The 15,956-nt window shown below is 43.6% G+C and overlaps 1 protein-coding gene across 1 annotated transcript; it reads left to right on the top strand.

Annotated features, from left to right (window-relative positions):
* Nucleotides 1–5,580: 5,580 nt before the first annotated feature.
* Nucleotides 5,581–13,297, top strand: SFPQ (splicing factor proline and glutamine rich). Its single transcript, XM_037500066.2, is given in 11 exon segments — nt 5,581–6,153; nt 6,156–6,487; nt 7,104–7,292; nt 7,581–7,882; nt 7,965–8,060; nt 8,998–9,194; nt 9,291–9,375; nt 9,664–9,781; nt 10,122–10,170; nt 10,249–10,370; nt 12,820–13,297. Coding segments are annotated over 11 exon segments (2,100 nt in total). The 5' UTR covers nt 5,581–5,681; the 3' UTR covers nt 12,958–13,297.
* The last annotated feature ends 2,659 nt before the right edge of the window (nt 13,298–15,956 follow it).

Below are 15,956 nucleotides of genomic sequence, written 5' to 3'. Positions count from 1 at the left end.
TGAGAATTCAATATTAAGTACTACAGTGTCTAACATATGTGAAATGATCAATTAACTTTGACTATTAATATGTCATTGACTATTCTTGGAGGTAGCTATTTCTTTTATTAAAGAATTTTCCTTTGGTGTGGATATCAAACTTCTAACAATAGGGTGGGAATGAATAAGGTCAGATTTTACTCTAGAAATTTAGTCCTTATTTGAATCTTTTACAGTTAACCTGCATGTAGTTTACTTCTTGTGTGCAAAAGGAGGAAGTATAGCAGAAAGAATGTGAGTTTGCAATTTAGAGTCAGCAAGAGACAAATCCCAAGTCTTTCATTCATCAACCATGTAACACTAGAATTTACTTTTCTTTTGTAAGCTCCTTTCCTCATCTGTAAAATGGTAATCATAATTTCTAATTCATGGTTGTTATGAAGATTAAATAGATAATGGAGTGCCCTGCATCCCTGGTAGCCTAGGGGTTTGTCTCAGTGCTATCACTGCCACTGCCTGAGTTTGATCCCCAGCCAGGGAGCTGACCCACATGGTGCAGCAGACCTTTCCTGTCTCACCCATGGCTCCCCTCAGCAGTGTATTTCAGTAGATCTGCCTGTTCTGATCCCTACTCTGTCTCTGGTGAATCCTCACCCCCAACCCTGCACCTCTGGCCTATACCCCAGTTCTTGTATGCATAAATAAAATAAACCTTAAGAAAAAAAAAGAATTGGAATAACCCTTTAAATAATAATGTAGCAAGTAACATTCATTCATTATTTGTAGCATAAATTAAAAAAAAAAGTGGAACTGGAGAGACCTGGAATGTAGACAACTTGTTTTAGTCTTGTTACAAGGAAGAAATGAGATAGGATAAAGGGCAAGTGTTTGTGGTGGTGTTATTTTCGTTTCTTTTTTTTTTTTTTTTTTTTTTTAAGATGGTATAATGATCAAGGGCCTCACTGGTGGCGCAGGGGTTAAGAAACAACCTATGACGCTATCTGCAGCCACTGCAGCACGAGTTCAATCCCCCACCAGAGAGATACCCACATGGTGCAGCGGAACTCTCCTGGCTCGCCCGCTGCTCCCCTCAGCAGGGTATTTCGGCCCATCTGCCTGTACTGCTCCCCACTCTGTCTCTGGTGAATCCTCTTACCCCCTGCACCTCTGGCCTGTACCCCAGTTCATGTATGCATAAATAAATAAATCTTTAAAAAAAAAAGATGGTAACGATCCAGAAGTAATTGGTGAAATAGCAAGGAAAATCCTTGAGAAGACAAGAGGGGTAAGATCTACAAAACTAGGGTAAGGGGGCTGCCTGGTGGTGCAGGCGGTTGAGCCCAGCACTGTGAGGCTGTCTGCAGCCTCTGCAGCACAGTTTCAGTCCCGGCGGGGCGCAGAGATACCCACATTGCGCAGCAGTGGGTATCTCTCTTGTCTCGCCTGCTGCTCCCCTCAGCAGTGTATTTCATCAGTCTGCCTTTTCTGTTCCCTCTCTGTCTCTGGTGAATCCTCTCACCCTCTTGCAAATCTGGCCTGTACCCCGGTTCTTGTATAAATAAATAAATAACCGGGGAAGGTTTTCCCTTTGATAGGCATATCTTTCATGTTATCAGAAAAATAGAAGAGCATAAGTACATGTAGGCTTCTGGCTTCCCAGCTAGATAAGCAAGTTGCTCTTTTATGATTCTCCCCTTCTCAAAGAAATATATGATGAAGTCAACAGTTAATGTGGAATGAGAAAGTGTAGGAGTTTGAACAGAGAAAAAGTATAAAACATACTACTCCTGAAAGTGAAGTTACTAGGAAATTCAGTTAAGATTGCCAGGAAAAGTCTAATGCATTTTTTTTTTTTTATAGAGGCATGTTTTTCTTTATTTATTTGTTTGCTTGTTTGTTTGTTTTGTTTATACATGCACTGGGTACAGTCAGAAGCGCGGGAGGGTGAGAGAATTCACCAGAGCCAGAGCGGGGAGCAGAGCAGGCAGAAGGACCGAAGTACACTGCTGAGGGGAGCAGCGGGCGGCAGGGGAGGTCTGCGCGCCATGTGGGACCCTCCTCCGGTGGCTGGGGAGCAGCCGGGGATTGAACCGGCGCCGCAGAGGCCGCGGGCAGCTTCGCAACCCAGCGCTCTACCGCTGCGCCACCGGGGAGGCCCTCTAATGCATTTTTGAGGTGGTTAAGAATTTACAGTGAAAGCCTGAGCCCCAGTTAAAGAAGGTGAATTGTTGGGCTCAACTAGAGTTGAGATTTTACCAGGTGAGTAAAAGTGAGAAAGGAAAAAAAGTTATATGTGTTTGTGGGCAATTGTAACACCTAAACTGGGTGACACAAGATACAAATACAACAACAAGAGAGAGTGAAAAGCAACTCATCTACTGGTTTGGAGTTTTTTTTTCTTTAAAGATTTATTAATTTTTTTATACAAGCACTGGGTACAGTCAGAAGCGCGGGAGGGTGAGAGAATTCACCAGAGCCAGAGCGGGGAGCAGAGCAGGCAGAAGGACCGAAGTACACTGCTGAGGGGAGCAGTGGGCGCGGCAGGAGAGGTCTGCGCACCGTGTGGGACCCTCGACGGCAGCCAGGGATGGAGGCGCCGCAGAGGCTGCGGGCAGCTTCACAGCCTAGCACTCAACCGTTGCGCCATCAGGGGAGGCCCTGGTTTGGAGGTTTGTTTTTTTTTTTAATATTTTCAGCTGTTGAATTTCTTTTTTCTTTTTCTTTTTTTAAGATTTATTAATTTATTTATACAAGCACTGGGTACAGTCAGAAGCACGGGAGGGTGAGAGAATTCACCAGAGCCAGAGCGGGAAGCAGAGCAGGCAGAAGGACCGAAGTACACTGCTGAGGGGAGCAGCGGGCGGCAGGAGAGGTCTGCGCGCCGTGTGGTACCCTCCTCCGGTGGCCGGGGAGCAGCCGGGGATCGAACCTGCGCTGCAGAGGCTGCGGCCAGCTTCGCAACCCAGCGCTCAACCGCTGTGCCACCGGGGAGGCCCCTGGTTTGGAGGTTTTGATGAAGTAAAAGAATAGGAGTTAGTTACTATCACATGTGAACCAGAAGGAAAAAAGGTGATCAGTTGGGATATTTGAAACAGAAATTTTGCCAAATTGTTGGCAATAACAAACACAGAGATGACCACACTGAGATTGGGATGGCTACTATAGCATGGAAGGAAAGATTGTTGGAGAGAGGAGGCAAATATGTTGAATGATGTTGATGAACAGTGAGCCATGAGCTAATATTAATGGAAGAATTATTTACCAAAGGTAGGTAACAGCAAGTAGTCTTCTTTGTAACAAGACTGAAGATTAAAACAACATCCTGTTGGTTCTCACAAAGTGTGCTTCTCTGGGGGGAGCAGGCTGGCACTGCAACTGAACTCAAATAGCTTTCTTTGGCTTCCCTTTTTTTTTAAAGATTTATTTATTTATTTATATAAGCACTGGGCACAGTCAGAAGCACAGGAGTGTAAGAGAGCAGGAGCAGGGAACAAAACAGGCAGACTGAAGAAGAAGTACACTGCTGAGGGGAGCAGTGGGTGCCACAGGAGAGGTCTGCGTGCCATGTGGGACCCTAGCCTGGCGACCGGGGATTGAACGGGCGCTGCAGAGGCTGCGGGCAGCTTCGCAGCCCAGCGCTCTACCACTGTGCTACCAGGGAGGCCCTGGCTTCCTTTTTTTTTATAAGATTCATTTTTTCACGTGTACAAGAACTGGGGTGTAGACCAGAGGTAAGGGGGTGTGTGTGAGAGGATTCACCAGAGAGAGTGGGGAGCAGAACAGGCATATCTACTGCTGAGGGGAGCAGAGGGCCAGACAGGAGAGGTTGGCTGTGCCATGTGGGCTGCTCCCTGGCTGGCTGGGGATCAAACTCATGCTGCAGTAGCTGGTGTTAGCTTGATAGCAGTGTGTTTAACCCCTATGCCAACAGGGAGGCCCTGGCTTCCATTTTTTTTCCTGATCATTTTCTTTCACATGTTTTAGTAACTATCTTGGCTCTTAGAGAGTATAATATTCTCAATACACACATCAGTGCTCTTGGCAAGACTTTACCCTTAACTGTTTGTTTACAACACTGCCCACTACATGCTGGGTAGTATTATAGACTCTTCCGGTTTTGCCATGGTAACATTTGTGGGGCACTCCTTTTTGAACAGTGCCCATTCTATTGAATGGGCTATCACCTTTCTTATAGATTCTCATGGACATGGCCAAAGAAACAACTCAATATTTTCTTAAAGATTTAGAGACCATCTACATGTGCCTCTTTTCTTTCCCTTTATGTTGATCATTTTGGTGATTTACTGGAAGATGGTGGTTCTGGTTGAAAGGCTGATATTGCAATTTTTAAAAAAGATTTACTTATTTTATACAAGAACTAGGGTACAGGTCAGAGGTGCCGGAGGGTGAGAGAATTCACCAGAGACAGAGCGGTGAGCAGAACAGGCAGATGGACCGAAGACTCTGCTGAGGGGAGCAGCAGGCGAGGAAGGAGACTTCCGTTGCACCATGTGGGTATCTCCTTGGCCGGCTGGGAATGGAACCTGTGCTGCAGAGGCTGTAGACAGCTTAATAGCGCTGCACTCAACCCGCTGGGCCACTGGGGAGGCCCTGCAACTTTTTAAAGATTTATTTTTATTTATTTATGCATACAAGAGCTGGAGTGCAGGTTAGAGTGGCGGGGGTGAGAGGATTCACCAGAGACAGAGTGGGGAGCAGAACAGGGAGATCTACTGAAATACACTCGGGGTGCTGCAGGTGAGACAGGAGAGGTCAGCTGCGCCATGTGGGTTAGCTCCCTGGCCAGGGATTGAACTCATGCCATAGTGGCTGGGGATAGCTTGATAATGCTGAGACTTTAACCCTTGTGCCTCCAGGGAGGTCTGATATTGCAATTTTTAAGAATGTGTTCATAAAATGCTGAATGGTAGTGAAATTAGGGGAAAAGGTTAGAGTCCTCTTGTAATTTGTGTTTGTGTATCAGTCTGCAAACAAAAACAAAACCAGGATCTCTGTTCTGTTTGAACTGAGAGTACTCATATAAGCCTACTGGGAAGTTTATACTACTAGAACCGACCTGTACTCCCATGAGGTGCCAAAATGAAATCAATTTATAACTTGTACTGTTATAAATCAGTACAAGTTTATAGCTCTAATTAATATTGGCTCAGGTAGAGTAGATAGCAGGAACTCAATTTATGTCTTTAAGCTAAAGACCATCTGTTCTTTCCAGGAAAGGATACCAGCAGAGTGCTTATAAAGGCAATCTAGGAAGAAAAAGAGCCCTCCAACAGCTCTCCCCAGGAGCTGATAGGGCCCTGGCTATATGCTTTCACGGGAAAATTGATCTGGCAGACCCATTCAAATTTCTCCCAGCGAATCACAGTGGCCTACAGCCAACTCCTTTTGCACTCATTGGCCAAGTGGAAGCCTCAGCGCCTCCAAGCCTCCCGCCTCTTACTCGAGAACCAATAGGAAAGAGCAGCGCTTCGTAACTTAGTGTCATCCAGCATCGTACTTGCAATTGGCTAGGGAAGCGATCGATCGGGAAGTGGGCGGGGCCACGCCAGCTGGCTTATATAAGAAGAGGACAAAGGCGGCGCGCCGCCTGTGTCATCCGCCATCTTGTGCGAAGCAAGGTGGCCTCCACGTTCCCAGCGCGTCTTCTCCGCTTCTGCCTCGACCGCCCTTTGGTCCCAGACATGTCTCGGGATCGGTTCCGGAGCCGCGGCGGCGGCGGCGGCGGCTTCCACCGACGCGGAGGCGGCGGGGGCCGCGGCGGCCTCCACGACTTCCGCTCCCCGCCGCCGGGTATGGGCCTCAATCAGAACCGCGGACCCATGGGGCCCGGCCCGGGCCAGGGCGGCCCCAAGCCACCCATCCCACCGCCGCCTCCGCATCAGCAGCAGCAGCAGCCGCCGCCGCAGCAGCCGCCGCCACAGCAGCCGCCGCCGCTTCAGCCCCCGCCGCATCAACAGCCGCATCCGCAGCCGCCGCCGCCACAGGACTCATCCAAGCCCGGGGTTCCTCAGGGGCCCGGCCCGGCTCCCGGCGTAGGCAGCGCGCCTCCGGCGTCCGGCTCGGCGCCGCCCGCCACTCCGCCGACCTCTGGGGCCCCCACGGGCCCAGGCCCCACCCCGACTCCGCCGCCCGCCGTCACCTCGGCGCCCCCGGGGTGCCGCCGCCAGCGCCGCCGAGCAGCGGCGTCCCCACCACACCTCCCCAGGCCGGGGGTCCACCGCCTCCCCCCGCCGGCGGCCCGGGGCCCGGGCCTAAGCAGGGCCCAGGGCCCGGCGGCCCCAAAGGCGGCAAGATGCCAGGCGGGCCGAAGCCCGGCGGCGGCCCGGGCCTGGGCGCCCCCGGCGGCCACCCCAAGCCGCCGCACCGAGGCGGCGGGGAGCCCCGCGGGGGCCGCCAGCACCACCCGCCCTACCACCAGCAGCACCACCAGGGGCCCCCGCCCGGCGGCCCCGGCGGACGCAGCGAGGAGAAGATCTCCGACTCGGAGGTGAGCGTCCTTCTCGGAGCTACGCGTCGGTTCCCCTAAGATGGCGGCGGCCCCCCTCCCCCGTCCCCTTCCCCGCTCAGGCCTCCATTTTGTTGGAGGCCGGCAAGCGCGCCTGCGCGCGGGCGGCGGAGGGCGGGGCTGCAGCCCCCGAGAGGGGCAGGCGGCGTGGGTCCGCGAGCCTGCGGCGGGCGGGTGGCCGGGGGAGGCCGCGCAGAGACGCTGTGGCGGACCTTCCTTTCCAGCCAGCCGGTCCTGGGAGCGGGGTGGGAGAAGGGAGTGAAATAGAGGGTTGGTAGCGCAGAACATGTCGGCGATAGCTGCGTTTTTGTGATTTAATACTTCGCTTGCGTCGTGCAGTTTAGTCTGGGGCACAGCATTTGTGTTTGGAGAGGCTTGTGTTAATTCTCGAGCATTCTGGATGGTTAGGTCAGATTTGATGTTAGTGTAGTCATTGTGTTGGACATCTTGCAAATGTAGTAGAGCCCTTGACTTTATCTTAAACGAAACCGATGAGGGACCCTGTCGGTAAAATCCATTTGAGAAAAGCGCGTATTGATGGGTTTGTCTTCTTTCGAGAGGTTCTTGAAATCTCAAAATTACTTTTCTTTTTCATTAGGGGTTTAAAGCCAACTTGTCTCTCTTGAGGAGGCCTGGAGAGAAAACGTACACTCAGCGTTGCCGGTTGTTTGTTGGGAATCTCCCTGCTGATATCACAGAGGATGAATTCAAAAGACTATTTGCTAAATATGGAGAGCCAGGAGAAGTTTTTATCAACAAAGGCAAAGGATTCGGATTTATTAAGCTTGTGAGTTCGATTTTTATGTAGACGTAAAAGCGTCTTTTTCTTTGTTGCTGTGAACCTGTTGGTTTTTAAACTGATACGTTAATCTTTAAAATTTTTGCAGGACAGTTACAAGTCCATAATTGCTGGTATCTATAAGAGGAGGTGGGGGTGGGTGGGAGGGTTCAAGCATTTAACTGCCTACCCTGAATGCCAGGGAAGTTTTCTTGGTGATGCTTGAACTGAGTGGGTGGGCTTATGGCAAAAATTAGTCAATGTGGAGGTCATTAAAAGTATGTCTGATACTTTCAGGAATCCAGAGCTTTGGCTGAAATTGCCAAAGCTGAACTTGATGATACACCTATGAGAGGTAGACAGCTTCGAGTTCGGTTTGCCACACATGCTGCTGCTCTCTCTGTTCGAAATCTTTCACCTTACGTTTCCAATGAACTGTTGGAAGAAGCCTTTAGCCAGTTTGGTCCTATTGAAAGGGCTGTTGTAATTGTGGATGATCGTGGAAGATCTACAGGGAAAGGCATTGTTGAATTTGCTTCTAAACCAGCGGCAAGAAAAGCATTTGAAAGATGCAGTGAAGGTGTTTTCTTACTGACAACGTAAGTTCTTGTACTTTTTCTAATTACTCTGAGGAAGTTTAACTTAGAACAGAATTAAGATGGAACCATTTTTTGTTAATAGAACTCCCCGTCCAGTCATTGTGGAACCACTTGAACAGTTAGATGATGAAGATGGTCTTCCTGAAAAACTTGCACAGAAGAATCCAATGTATCAAAAGTAAGATTTTTTTTAAAGATTTATTTTTATGTATTTATGTATATAAGAACTGGGGTGTAGGTCAGGTGGGAGGGTGGTTGAGCAGATTCATCAGAGACAGTGAGGAGCAGAACAGGCAGATCCACTGAAATATATTGCTGACGGGGGGGGGCAGTGGGTGAGACAAGAGAGGTCCACTTTGCTCTGTGGGCCAGCTCCCTGGGCAGGAATTGAACCAGTGTTGGAATGACTGCCTATAACTTGATAGTGCTGAGACTTAACCCCTTGTGCCACCAGGGAGGCTCACAAAAGTGAGATTGATTATACTTTATTTGTTTTTTTAAAGAATTATTTGTACATACAAGAGTTAGGCCAGAGATGTGGTGGGTGAAAGGATTCACCAAAGACAGTGGGGAGTGGAACAGGTGGAACGCCTGAAATACACTGCTGAGGGGGAGCAGTGGGTGAGACAGATCTGCTGCACCATGTGGGTTAGCTCTCTGGCTGGGGATGGATGGAAGTCATGCTGCAGTGGCTTCCAATTGCTTGATAGTGCTGAGACTTAACAGCCACCAGGGAAGCCCTTGAGATTTTAAAGATACTATTTAAATGCTTAGTGTTTGTTTCTGAAGTTGGGTCCATTTCATATGCAATCTTGTTTTTTGCCTTACAGCAATTGTGTAATGTGTAGGAAACCTCACTTTTAAGGATGAGGGAAAAATACAGGAATTTGGCTGTAGGGAAACAGAATTGTTATATTGTAATAAGAAAGGTAGCATTTATCTTTATCTAGTGCCTGTTTTTTACACTATTCTGGGATATAATTTTTGCTTTCAAGATATTTTTATAAATGAAGGTGGTCTTTGCCTTTTTGGTATTCCTTCTAAATGATAGAGAGTGGAATCAGGTAATATTTCTTGTGTGCATCCACAAATTATTCATGTTTGTATATTTTCAGGGAGAGAGAAACCCCTCCTCGTTTTGCTCAGCATGGCACATTTGAGTATGAATATTCACAGAGGTGGAAATCCTTGGATGAAATGGAAAAACAGCAAAGGGAACAAGTTGAAAAAAATATGAAAGATGCAAAAGACAAATTGGAAAGTGAAATGGAAGATGCCTACCATGAGCATCAGGCAAATCTTTTGCGTCAAGGTAAAAAAACCTGTGAAGTTTGCTGATATGATCAGTTGATTTTTGAACTTAATAGAATCACACTCATATGTTTTCAAAATGTTTTTACAATGTTAGATCTGATGAGACGCCAGGAAGAATTAAGGCGTATGGAAGAACTTCACAATCAAGAAATGCAGAAACGTAAAGAAATGCAATTAAGGTAAAATCTTGTTAATCTAAACTTTCTGCACTAAATATAGGGGAAAAGGTATACTTAATTTGCTAGATGAGTCAGATGAAATATAGAGGTTAAATATTTAAGTATTAAAGTGGAATTAAGTGTCAGATTTTCTTAGGGCTATTCCATTGAACTCACTCCTTAGGGCCTTTGTGTTGGTTTGCTGCAACCTTGCTTTTCTAGACCTCTTAAAAATGACCAGGTTTCTTCAAACTGAATTTAATAAAATGTAGGTAATATTTTGCTTTATGTGCTTGATAAAATTTATAGACAAGAGGAGGAACGACGCAGAAGGGAAGAAGAAATGATGATCCGTCAACGTGAGATGGAAGAACAAATGAGACGTCAGAGAGAGGAAAGTTACAGCCGGATGGGCTACATGGATCCTGTAAGTAAACTTTTACTGCAGTCCAATTGGGAGTTGTCTAACAAAACTTGTACGTACCCAAAATAAAATTTCATAGTTGGAAATTACATTTCACCTTACTGCCATGTTTTTTCTTCTTACAGCACTATGCTGTGGCTGATACACCTTGGGTTTTATCTTGGTTGTGCCAAAAAGTTTCTTGGGAAGGAGTTTTATAGATCTGATGATGAGTTTTAACTTGTGTCAGAATATTCACTTTGTAAGGTTGTCCCTTGTTTTAGTTCTGGAGATTTCTTCGTGCTCAAGAATGCTTGGTATGAGTATAGTACAGATATATGAAAGGGTTTTTTTTTTCTTCCAGAGAGAAAGAGACATGAGAATGGGTGGTGGAGGAGCAATGAACATGGGAGGTAAGCGTGAAAATTTAATTAGCGATACTTTGAGAGTGGTATTCTGGTTGAGTTGTAATCAGCATTTTTGTTTCCTAGATCCTTATGGTTCAGGAGGCCAGAAATTTCCACCGCTAGGTGGTGGTGGTGGCATAGGTTATGAAGCTAATCCTGGAGTTCCACCAGCAACCATGAGTGGTTCCATGATGGGAAGCGACATGGTAATGTATCCTGTGGGACGTAGTACAAAGGAAATTCTCATTTTCACCCACTTATGTGTGTGTTTTTTGTTTTTTTTTTTTTTTAAAGTAGGTGACTGGACCTTTTTTAGTTACCCTATCATGTAAATCGTAATATTGAGGAATACTTTGGCAACATAGAAGAACTCATTGTGTGGTAACCTAACAGATATGGTTGCCAATGAGAAGTCACTGCTGTTAGCAGTATGTGGAGTTATCTTTGGCAATAAGTAGAATTAGGTGTTGCTTTCCATTATATTGCTTGTGTACTCTTTTGCACTCTTGTGCATAGCAAATCCAAATTCCCAAATATAGATAACGTACCTGATTATTCTACACCCAAGTGAGAGTAATTAAATGGCAAACTGTCATTCATTAAGCTGGTATTTGCCATAAGTATGAGTCAGGCTTGTAGTTTGTAGTTCTAGACATGTTTTAGTGATGAGTAAGTCTTTGACCTGTATTGGTGTGGCTTCTACCCATGAAAAGGAAATTGTTTAGTGTTTTGACTCGTCGTTTCCCATCTGTTGGGCCTGTCTGTAGGTACACCTTCAAAATAAACGGACATCTCTGTTTTGCTACAGGGTAGCAAAGATCAATGACGACTTTAAGCATACCAGTTGTGTGCATTTCGATGTAAATCTTCTTGATGGTACCATGTTTTGGCTGTACAGAGAGCCTGTCAGAATACTTTAGAACAATCCAAGTGAAATGGTCTGAGTTGGCTGTGTTAGGGCTTTACAAATCTTAGGAGAACTGAATATTGGTTTTAGAAGTGGGTTTAGAGAAGAGTACATTTTCATAACTGAATTGATTCTGATTAGTTCTCTTACAGGCTTTTGGCAAAGGAGGGAAGATGCAGCACAATATATGTAGTTCACTGGATTTATCTTACAAAATAGGGCCATAAGAATTTAGCATGGGGCCTCATCTATTTAAAAATCTACTTAATTCTTAGAATATCATAAGTGGTTGGGTTAAATATGGTATTGGCTTTCTTCAAGTTGAACTTTAAAAATTTATGTGGGTAACATTTGGTTTATATGCTTCTTAAAAGGCAAAATTGTAGGTATGTAGCTAACCTGTAAATTTTGACTTCGCATAATGTTCCCACAGTAAAGGTTCTGTATTTCATGTAACATAGGTAGCTTTGGTTCTAAGATTCAATAACATAATCATGAAATCCTCAAATTTTTCTTTGGAGCTTTTTGAGATTTAAAGTACATTGCGCTCTAAAACTTTAAAAATTTTAAGATTTTGAAAATTCGTTTACAGGATTGAGATTTAGTCTTTTCAAGTAGTCCTTACACTTTTTTTTCAGAAAACATGTTTAAATTATGCTATAGAAACATTTAAACCCCATGACATTTAGACTTTTGTATTTTGTGTCCCCCCCCTTTTTTTTTGGTCTTATGAAGTAATATGCTCAGTAACTATTTAAAATGGAATTTGAATGATAGTTCAAGCTGCTATGCTTGCATATCTGTAGGGGCCTTCTTTGTGGGTACATAGGTTTTTCTAAGACCAGAAGTACCACTAGACGGTATTAGGAAGTCACTGCTTTATTGCAGTCTCTTAGGCTTGGTGTTATGTTGCCTGGGGAATAGCCCAAGCTTGGACTCATAGCTAAGTGTCAGTGGGCTTTTCAGACTCCTACAGGGAAAAGTTGGGCTGATGATGAGGGTGGGCTGTATGTTCAATTTATTACAATACAGAATAATACTGTGAACATATAATTGGCTCTGGTTATGTAGTGATGGCTCTGAAGGTGGTATGTACCTGTGAAAATATGGCAACACTATTTTAATCAAGTTACTGTGCTGGTAAAGTGACTAAATCATTTAGTCTTTTATGCTTTTTCTTTTTGTAGTCTGGTAGCATTTTATTAAAACTTTGAACCTTTTAAGATTTCTGCAACTTAGCAGATGTGTCTTAAGATCTTGAAAAGCACAAGGTTTCTAATGCAGCACATGCCACTAACTGGTGAGTAGGTCTTTGTCACTTCATTGAGTGAATTGGATCTGTCTGGTTGGGCTTCTTAAGGCTTACTTGGAAATTAAATTTCCTGTTCAGACTTTGAGAAGTTTGTAAGCTTTCCAACGGGTTAATTTGATGTGAAATTTCTTAAAACTCATTTTGGAATGGGTTTTCACATCTGTACTAATTCTTAAATTTTTTAGCACTACAGGGAAGATCTGTTCTTTGAAACAGGTGTATGAGAATGGCTCAAGTGGGAACATACCACAAGGCATGTATTATCGTAAACTAATTTTCAAATTACCCTTTTTTCCTTTCTATGTTCCCGGTACCTGTGGATCGACTCATTGGTGATTGTATCGACGAACGTTGACTACGGAACCTTCTAAAATATTTACTTAACACACATGGACATCAACTACATATAATGAACTGTTAATTACTGTTCCAATAGCGTACTGAGCGCTTTGGGCAGGGAGGTGCGGGACCTGTGGGTGGACAGGGTCCTAGGGGAATGGGGCCTGGAACTCCAGCAGGATATGGTAGAGGGAGAGAAGAGTATGAAGGCCCAAACAAAAAACCCCGATTTTAGATGTGATATCTAGGCTTTCATTCCAGTTTGTTTTTGTCTTTTCTTGTTTAGATACCAATCTTTTAAATTCTTGCATTTTAGTAAGAAAGCTACCTTTTTATGGATGTTAGCAGTTTATCGACCTACTATTTGTAAATGGTCTGTTCGGGGCAGGTAAAATTATGTAATGCAGTGTTTGAAATGGGAATTTTTTTTCCTTTTTATTTCCTTTTTTTTTTTTAAACTGTATAATGTCCCTCAAGTTATGGCAGTGTACCTTGTGCCACTGAATTTCCAAAGTGTACCAATTTTTTTTTTACTGTGCTTCAAATAAATAGAAAAAATAGATATTGATCTTCAACTTTGCCATTCATGCTTCTATGCACATTAGGCTATAGGTATTCCACTTTGAAAGCATGAGAGTGTCTAGGCGTTCGAATGGCATGTGCCATTTCTGGGAAATATTTGTAGGCTACGTATTGCTTTCTACAAATAAGTACCCCCTTGTTTTTAAAAAGAAGAAATGCATATTGAAGTAGTTCGATGATTGATTTGTTTGGCATTAGAGGAAGCAAGTTGGTGTTAAGTATTTTTAAACAGTTATGTAAGCAAAGCTGAACTGTAAATCTCCATTCAGGAATGTGTATTAAGATTATGGAATGGGTGTAAGACTGTTGGTAGAGGGAGAAAGCGGGTATGACTAAATGGATCTTTTATTGGCCTTTTGACCTATCCTTTCCTTAAAAGTTTTGAAGAAAAAGCGGGAAGATAATTTTGTTGCATTCCCCCATTCTTGTTTTTTAAAAAGAACAAGTCCCAAGCCCTACAAATGGCTTGTATTGAACCTTCACATTTGAATTAAAGATTGTTAAACATGAAGTCTTTTCATGTATTACTTCCAGCGATTTATAAAGATGGAGTTTAGTCCAGAAAATTCAACTTGAAAATAAGTCTAGTAACAAAGTAGATAATACATTTGCTAACTTTTACGTCTCCTTGTGCTATCTCTGTTGGGCGACATTGTAGGACTATAAAAATCTATTTCCTTTTCGAAGAGCTAGTGGTGATTGTTAATAAATAGGGTTGCAGGTGACCATTCTTAACTGTAAATTTGTTAGTTTTTCCATAGTTTCCTTTTTATGTCGCACTAAATTTGGAGATAGTTGCTTATGCCACACTGTACAAATATCTCTTCTTCCCACCATAAACGAGTGTTTCAATGGTGTTGTCAATTTATTGTCAACTTCATTGACTCTCCTTCAATTAGAATAAGATTTCGACTTAATGTTAAGTAGATCGGTATCGTTGTCTGTGGGAACCTGCTTTCCCAGTGTAAATTTGTTAGCAGAGGAACAACTTACTAAAAGTAGGTAAAGTGAATGGTTTGGCTTTGTTCTTAGTTATGTTTCCATTCAAATTTGTACATTATAGAATTCTTACTATGGAATGTGTCTTCCTCTTTTTCACCTCTGTTGTTGGTGCTAATTGGCAAAGTAAAATTCTAAATCAAATCTTTGTTAAAATGCTGAAGCTAGTTTTGTGCCTGATTACAAAGGGATACCTATTGTTGAAAAAACAGCACTTTCTGCATAGGAAACTGGATAATACTAAAAGTAAAACACTAGTGGAACATAAGGCATGTCACCAAAATACGGTGGTTTGACAGGTATATGGTGTGCTAATTAAGGGAGAGAATCTCATTAGAAAATGTTCATTATTTCTGTTCACCAAGAGACTTGGAAATATGGGTAGCTCTATAATTGTATCAATGAGGAAGTTTTGTCCCAAGTCATTTTCTGTATTGGAAACAAGGGTCTTGATAAGAAAGGAGTCTTGCTACAATTTGATTGAATTGTATGGTAGGGACTCCACTAACTATAAGAAAATAAGGGGTGTTCATGGGACACCCACAGAGGGTGAACGTGAATGTGGGGGTGGGGGCTGGTGGGGAAATGGGAAAATCTGCCTATAAAATTAATGTTTCAGTTTATTTTTCAGATTACATGCCTTTCTTTATAAGGGATGCTGGCACAGACCCCTAAAATAAGCTTTTGGTAGTACTGTACCTTTGAAGAGTGGTGAAAGGATGCTAATGGATAATCTCCTGAAAGTTGTGTCTCTTGATAGCCATACTTCCTGTGGGCTGTAGAATTGCTGAACGTTGTTTAGCAAGTTTGCTTAGTTTCAACTAAGTTTTGATTTTCATCATCACTGAAACAGCAGGGTACCAAGGGTTGTAAGCTATTCAAATAGACTTTCAATAAGTCTTGGCAATGTATATGATTAGGTTTTAATCTAATGTGAACTCAGATCATCTTAAAAACGCAGTTTCCTAAGCTGACATAAACCTGGGTGGGAAAGGGAGAGGAGTACTTTTGATTGAAGTATTTTAGCCATTTTTTCCCCTCATTTAAAGGAACTACCTGCCCCCAAATCCCCCTCTTCTCCCCTCTCACATAATTTTGTCTTAAGAGGAGCACTGATTATTTTAAAACTCACTCCTCCTAATCTTTAAAAACTATATTCTCAGAGACCCCACTGTATTTAAGAGGTATCTTACAAGCTTAACCCATTGGCTATTGGCTCACAGTATTTAGTGAAATGATCCTCTTGGCTTAGAACACTAAACAACTAGTACTCTAAACCCCACCACTCTATAGATGTTTTATACCATTAATAAAAAACAGGTAATTTGGGAAATTGTAATGTTACGCCTGTGCAATTCTAATAAGTGGCATTTTATGGCAGATAAAAATTCAGATACTTGGCTTTTCTTGGGCAAGCCACTAAGTAGTGGCGGAATGTTTTCTGGTGTTCTTGGACTGCAATTATGCACTATTAAAGTAGTGGCCTGCTACATAACTGCATTTAGCCAGCATTTCTGCAGTGCGTAACTGTGAGGAACGTAGTACCGCAAATGGCAATGGACATTAGGACCCGGATGTAGTATTCCTGCTTGCTCCAAGATTCTCATTGCCGACTGCATACAGGTAGGTAACAAGCAATATAATCTAACTTGG

The sequence above is a fragment of the Talpa occidentalis genome, unplaced genomic scaffold, assembly GCF_014898055.3.
Source record: "Talpa occidentalis isolate TD23 unplaced genomic scaffold, MPIMG_talOcc4v2.1 talOcc4.9, whole genome shotgun sequence".
Lineage (NCBI taxonomy): Eukaryota > Metazoa > Chordata > Mammalia > Eulipotyphla > Talpidae > Talpa > Talpa occidentalis.
This window is presented reverse-complemented; position numbering and strand designations above follow the sequence as displayed.